At 42.6% G+C, this 7,377-nt stretch overlaps 1 protein-coding gene across 1 annotated transcript; it reads left to right on the top strand.

The window, feature by feature from the left end:
• The first annotated feature begins 208 nt into the window (after window positions 1–208).
• myog (myogenin) lies at window positions 209–5,795 on the top strand. Its single transcript, XM_063066490.1, has 3 exons — window positions 209–791; window positions 1,845–1,944; window positions 5,404–5,795. Exons 1-3 carry the CDS (start codon window positions 249–251, stop codon window positions 5,532–5,534), a joined length of 774 nt encoding a protein of 257 aa, XP_062922560.1. The 5' UTR covers window positions 209–248; the 3' UTR covers window positions 5,535–5,795.
• Window positions 5,796–7,377: the final 1,582 nt, after the last annotated feature.

The raw sequence follows: 7,377 nt of genomic DNA on the forward strand, positions 1-7,377 counted from the left end.
ATTTGGGTCCTGAGTTTCGGTGAGTTCGTCCACGCAACCAACACTCCTGGGAATAGGTGGAATCAGGCTGAAATTTTGATGCACGTCGACAGCTAAGAGTTGGATAGAATTTCTGCGCTTTCTATATATATCCCGGTGATTTCATGCCAGCGGAGACTTTAAATGCCGCCTAACAGTTGGCGCAGCCATAGTCTTGTGCAGTTGGTGCTAGAGATAACTCGAGAAGGAAAAGAAAAGCCCCGCCGACAATGGAACTATTCGAAACCAACCCTTACTACTTTACAGACCAGCGGTTTTTCGACAATGAAAATCTCTTCCCTTCGCGCCTGCAAGGTTTTGAGCAGCCCGTGTACCAAGATCGGCTGGGGCTGGGGTCGGGGTTGAGCGCGGATGCCAGGTCGCTGGAAGGTGCTTTGGACGAGCACGTGTACTCAGTATCGGAGCTCCAGCTCCAGCAGCTCCAGCAGCAGCAGCAACAAATCCAGCAGCAGCAACTCCAGCAGGACTGCCACGGCCAGTGCTTGCTGTGGGCGTGCAAGACCTGCAAGAGGAAATCCGTGACCTTGGACAGGAGAAAGGCGGCTACACTGAGGGAGAAGAGGAGGCTGAAGAAAGTGAACGAGGCGTTCGAGGCTCTGAAGCGAAGTACTTTGCTGAATCCCAATCAGAGACTGCCCAAAGTGGAAATCCTTCGCAGCGCCATTCAGTACATCGAGAGGCTCCAGGCTCTGCTCAGTACTTTGAATCAACAGGAGAAGTTGCACTACAGTGGCAGCAACATGCGTCAGGGGGCAAGTATCCGCGCAGCTTGGGCAAAGAGCTCAGTCCGCGTGCCGTTTCAGCTAGCATGGGCAACCTCAAAACCCCGAGAGGGATCCGAGCAGAGCTACCCTGTCCGCCGATGGCCTGGATACTTTGAGCTGTGGTGTGGTCACTCGCGTCCCGTCGCCCACCTTTGCTCCGGCTCCGGCACCGGCACCTTCTCTAGGACTGGGGAACCATGACGCATCTCTCAAAAATGAGAAGTTTTTGTCTCGCTGGGCGATGTGGTTCTGCCAGTGGCTGTTACAGCTTGTTTTGTGAGGTTAAGACAAATTCAGTGCCAACTGCGCCGAGAGCCCCGGCGCGTGACTTTTCTAATGTTTGGTTTAAAGCGTTTTCGTTGTTTTTATGAGGGAATTCCTGCGTAGAAACTTCCATGGACCCAGTTCGCCATTGATAGTAGAAATTACTCGAGACGCTATTTATTTAAATCAGTGTTCTTCATAAAGGGGCCGTTAATATTAATATCAAGTTGATATTTTGGAGTGATGTTAACGAAAGATTGATAGGTTTCAATAAAAAGTTGAACATTATCTTCATAATTTAATGGGGCAAACTGAAATAGTTTAAATCAAAGTGGGACGAAAACACTGAAAACTAGAGTAATGTGTTGATTTCACCAAGCGGAGGGTAAGGAGAAACGTAAATGTTTTCCATGAAATTTGGCACTTAGGAAAATGCGCATCGCTCACTTTACTGAAAGAAGCAAATGTACAAAGCTAGGCACGGAATGTGCCGGGGATTTATTTTCTTGGCAGATGGTAAATTGTCATGGGCCCTTGAGGCCAGATACGGGCACGGGGGAAAGATACCCAGTTAATTTCTCATCCAAGCAAGAGGTGTCGCGGGGAGGACAGGTGCTTTGCGGAGTCTTTGGAATAACTATAGAGAGAAAATAAGAAATTTGAACTGTTGTCGGTCTGCACATGTTGAAGATTGTCGACGCAGAGGCGGTTTGGACTTTGACTATAAATCCCCTCTGTTAATACATTCTTGCTCATGTTTTCCTATTGTAATTGTAGGTCGGCGTGGCAATTGAGTGTGCATCAAGCAGCGCCTCTTGTAGTCCCGAATGGAGCTGCTCCTCTGATCAGTGTAACACTCCGTACAGTACTCCCAGCGGTAGGTACCGGCCTGTCTGCACAGGGCTCTTATCAACTTGAGTTATCAGTTTACTTCGATTCAGAAGAGCTATTTCTACTTTAGTACCATTAAGACCCAAGGGGGAAATGCAACTCCTTTGGAAAGAGAAACATGGTTAATGTTTCAGGTGAAGGGCAGGATCTGGAACCTGAAACATCCCTTCTATTTCTCTTTCCAGAGATGCTGTCTGACCTACTAAGTATTTCCAGCACTTTCTACTCTTAGCTCAGATTTCCAGCAATAGAATTTCTTTACAATTCAAAGTGGAACGAAAGCCTATTTAGCAGACATCTGTTACCTTGTTTAAAACAATGAGTACATATTTATCAGCAAAGGAGGTGAAGCTGAAATAGAGTTTCCACTTATATAATCATAACTGAGATGGGCCCTTGAAGATCATTTTCCCCAATGACCTGCCATCTCACTGTCTTATTCAATATCATGCTTTAAACCTTTCACTTACACCTTTTAAAAATGGGCATAACACAATGTTTGAGAGGCAATAACAAAACCCTTGAACAGGAGTCCATGAACCGTGTTCATCCAGGAGCAGAACACGTGCCAGCTTCTGGTTACTTGCACCAACAGCATCATTCCTTGGCTTGCCCATCAGCAAGTAAACTTGCGTGGACTGGGAAGTGAGCAGCTTCCATATCAGACATCATTCCTTCACAGTCACTCTGGCTTGGGTCATTAAAGCTAAAGAACTCCAGGAAGTCATGGTAAAGTCCATCAATAACTCAGCAGAATTTTAGACATGAAGTATGACATGTTTTGATATCAGTCTATGAAGAAAGTGGATGGTACAGTGTTGTGGCAATTAGCATAACACAATTACAGCACCAGCTCAATCCTACCATTGTTCTGTGACTGGTGCATGCATTCTCGCCATAAGCGCATGGGTTTCCTCTGGGTGCTCCAGTTTCCTCCCACAATCCAAAGATGTACAGGTTAGTAGGTTAATTTGTAATGAGTGTCGTGGTCTGGTAGGGTCTGTCTGTATTTGGATACAATAGGGTCTTTTAAGAGACTCCTGGATAGGTATGTGGAGCTTAGAAAAATAGAGGACTAGGGATAACCCTATGTAATTTCTAAAGTAAGCACATGTTTGGCACAGCGTTGTGGGCCAAAGGGCCTGTATTGAGCTGTAGGTTTTCTATGTTTCCATGTTTATCTGCTTTGAATCACTACATAAAATTAAACAAATAAATAAATAAGCACGGTTAATAGCACAGGCAGGTTTACATGGAAAATAACATAGATATGATTGGTTTAATAAAATTTAATTTATAACACAACTTATTTATCAGAGATTTTCTGTATTGTCGATCTTGGCTGAACATAATTCAAAGGGCCATGTGAGTGATTGAGTGATATACTGAGAATCGAACAATTGTATGGAAAAGAGAGGTCTTGAAAATGGGTGGCAGATGTAGTGAAAGGATAGATTAGGAAGATGACCCTAACATCTGTGGTGGAGCAGAGGATGGTAGAATTTCAATAAATTACAGGGTGCTATGGGGGAAAGAGTTTAAGACCAGAGGACACAGCCTCGGAATAGAGGGACGTCCCTTTAAAATAGAGATGACGAGGAATTTTTTTACCCAGAGAGTGGTGAATCTGTGGAATTCTTTGCCACAGGCAGCTGTGGAGGCTTAGTCTTTATGTATAGTTAAGGCAAAGGTTGATAGATTCTTGATAGGTCTGGGCATGAAAGGATACAGGGAGAAGGCAGGAAATTGGGGGAAAGAGGGGAAAGTTGGATCAGCCATGATAAAATGGCCCAATAGACTTGATGGGCAAATGACCTAATTCTGCCCCTATATCTTATGGTCTAAATGGTCGGAAGATGCAAGATGGGAATGGGAATAAGGCTGGGAGTTGGAAACAACAGGGAACTTGAAATAAATAAATCCATGGACTGGGAATTCTGTGGAGCATGAGGAGGAAACAGGATTTTTTTTGGTGATAACAATTGGAGACTATAGTACTGAATGCTAAAGGGTTAAGCACATTAGGTCATTGAAAAAATTGAGCCTTAATGTGTTGAAAAGATGCTGTTAATACAGGTCACAAGATGTATTTTTGGCTCTATATTGTGTAGCACTGTCAATGGGCTGGATATGAGGTTTGAAATTGAACTTGAGCATGTTGGCACTTTCCTAGTGGTTTACAACAGTGTGAGTTGTCGTCATTATGTTGCTGTTAGTGGATATCTATGGTATAATGATCCAGATTTAGACCTACAAAGTATGCTTTTTGGATCTAGCTGGTGAGACATTTGTGCCATTCAATACAAAGACAGAGAGCTAGTCATTATGGGGAGGTTCAAGGACGACAGAAAAAGATTACATTATTTTACTAAAGATTCCAGCATTTACAGCCTCCAAGAAAGCAAGATGGTGCCAGCAACTCACAGCGACATCTTACAGACAGCTCAAAAAACTACTAGATCCTTTTCTTCTTCTAAATATACTTAGGAACTGTGATCATTGCAGCCTGTAATTTCCATTTTAAGGATGTATTTTGAGCCAACTAAATGATCTGGTGCTTTTGTGAATTCCTGGCGGATTCGGCAAGGATGAGAGTGAAGACAAGAGTGCAGGGCGGCCATTGCTGCGGTAGCTGATTTGGTTCCCAATGGCGGAACGTGAACATTACTCTGCACCATTTAAAGATTCAAGCCAGGTTAAAATCATCAAGGATGAGGGTGGAAAATGAGTTGGTGCTCAGCGCCAGCGGGCGGCATTTGACTGGTCTCTCTCTCTCCTCGCTGCAGCCAGTGGAAGGTACTTGGGTCCCATGCTGCAAGGTTTGGAAGCAGCCATCGGGCTTCACACACCTCAGCGCTGAATTCCCGCCTCAACTGTGGACTCACTATCGGAGACTCTGTAGTTCACGTTTACCTTCTTTGTGACTATTTGCACAATTTGATCAAGGGGCTTCAGCGCTGAACTGATACTGCAGCTGTTGTTGACACAGCATTGAACTGCCTTGATGGCTGTGGCCTACAGCCATGGGACTCACTCACCTCAGCAAATCCGAGGCTGTGGACTCACCTTTGGGGACTCAGTGTTCTCTGTTAGTCATTCACTTTTTATTGCTTGCACAATTTGCTCTTTTATCACACTTTGGGTGTTTGATGGTCTTCGTTGTGTGGGGTTTTTCTTTAAACAGGGTCTATTGTGTTTCTTTGTTTTGTGGCTGCCTGCAAGAAGCTGGATCTGTACACTGTATAAATACTTTGATAATGAATATACTTTGAACTTTGAACCATTTTCAATGACTTTCATCCATCTAGCAGCAAGTATGTGATCTCTGAGATGGCCTTTATTCTCATATAAGTCAGGCATTCAATTCTTATGATCTATCATTTCAAATTATTGAACCTTAAATGTATTGTCTCATTGATTCATTATCTGTGTTGTTTTCTCTTAGAACACTTACTATCTGTGAATAAGGGCCAGTCCACTGGAAGTGCCAGCTTACGTTCTCTCTCCTCCATAGTGGATAACATTACTCCAGAGAGTTCACCGAACAGCTATTTGGAGAGCAACACCCCAAACTGAATGGACGTTGCTGTTCTTTCCATGCATCTTTTTCTAATAGGAAGCTTTTTTTTATTTTTATACACTTTGGTGTGTGTTGTGCATAAGGTTTGCTGACTCAAAGGGTTGTTCAATTAGAGAAAAAAAATCATTCCTAATTCTTAAAACTGTTTAAAAAGGCCAATGCATTTTTATAAAGATCTATGACCAATGCGTGTTTTTGCAACTAATGTGCCAAAAGTAATTGATGTAAATATAAATATTTTTTACTGTTTATTTTTGAGTGAGTTTGATATTTGGATTTTTTGCTAACTTATTTTGCTTTTTACAATAAAGTTATTATAAAATAAATCAATGATTGCATTAATAAAACTATGCAACTAACATTTACTACGGTCAGTTCCATTACAAGGTGATAAGTTGTAGAGGTAGATAATATTGTTTTTATCTATTGTTAAAATCAGAAAATGGTTTAAAACAAACATCAAGCTTAAATAACAAGTCCTGTAAGCCTCATGGATCATTCCCTTTATAAGCATTCTGATGACATTATGCAGATAACTTATTGCAAATTGTAAAATCTTACAGCAGTATAGCATGTTGAGGCTGCGTCGATGTCTCATTACATTGATCACCACTTGAATGCTGATGGCATTTCAAGATTGTGTAATTCAAGATGTTTTCATGTCATTTCAAGTACAGAAGTATAAGGGAGAACAAAATAGTTGTTACTCCGAATCCGATGCAGTACAAAATAAAGACCACAATAACAAGTAAAAACGCAATAAATACTGTATAAAAACATAAGATAGCTTTTATATATAGATATTGATTGTATGTACATAAAGTAATGTTAGACACAGGAATATCTGTACATCAGGTGACTGACAGGGAATAATGGCTGGGGGTTTGGAGGGGTGGGTTAATAGTGGAGGTGTTGATCAGCCTTACTGTTTGGGAAAGTAACTACTTTTGAGTTTGGTGGTCCTGGTGTGGATGCTACATAGCTTTTCCCCCAATGATCTGGATGGATGGGATCCTTCATGATGTTACAGGCACTTTCCTGGCAGCTTCCTGTACTTGTGTCCATGATAGCAGGTAGGCTGGTGCTGCTGAAGCATCGGTTTGTTCTGACTATACTTTGTCGAGCCTTCCTGTCCACCACAGTGCAGTTTCTGTACCATGCAGTGATGCTGCATGTTAGGACACTCTACTGTGCTTCTATAGAATCATGTGAGTATGGATGTGCTTAGTCCAACTTTCTTCAGCCTCCTCAGAAAGTCGAGGCATTGCTGAGCTTCCCGGATTGTGTCGGTGTTCATAGACCATGAGCAATTGCGCAAGATAAGCACTCCCAAGAGTTTGAAAAAGCTCGCATTTTTCCTCGCTGTAAAGAAAGGTGTGAGTGATGCAAGTTCTCCTGAAGTCAATAACCACCTCCTTTGTCCTGTTGACATTGACAAAGGGGTTACTTATCCAGCACCAAGTGTCAAGCTGTTCCACCTCCTCTCTGTAGGCCATCTCATCATCGTTGGTGATGAGACCCACACCACTGGCAAACTTGACAATATGATTACTCTAGCATTTGGCCTTGCAGTCATGAGTGAGTAGAGTGTACAGCGATGGCCTCAGTGCGCAGCTCTGGGGGTGCCCGTGTTGAGCATATTGGTTAGTGTCTAATGTGGCAGGAAGGGAGCTTTTGGTATGTGCCATTATCACTGTTCAAAGCACTTCGTGATGATTATCATCAGTGCCACTGGATATTTGTCATTTAGCTCTGAAGAGAGTCTTAAAATTTCTTTAAATTTTAACTTGCAATTAAAGATGTCCTTTGAACTTTAGATTAGTGAGTGTCTAGAAGAGA

Source organism: Mobula hypostoma, chromosome 13 (genome assembly GCF_963921235.1).
Source record: "Mobula hypostoma chromosome 13, sMobHyp1.1, whole genome shotgun sequence".
NCBI lineage: Eukaryota > Metazoa > Chordata > Chondrichthyes > Myliobatiformes > Myliobatidae > Mobula > Mobula hypostoma.

Excerpts from the sequence above, each read along its gene's own strand:
- myog (XM_063066490.1), top strand. The coding sequence starts at position 249 with ATGGAACTATTCGAAACCAACCCTTACTACTTTACAGACCAGCGGTTT. Across the intron at positions 792-1,844 it reads GCAGCAACATGCGTCAGGGG|GTCGGCGTGGCAATTGAGTG; the intron begins GCAAGTATCCGC and ends TTGTAATTGTAG. Across the intron at positions 1,945-5,403 it reads TCCGTACAGTACTCCCAGCG|AACACTTACTATCTGTGAAT; the intron begins GTAGGTACCGGC and ends GTTTTCTCTTAG.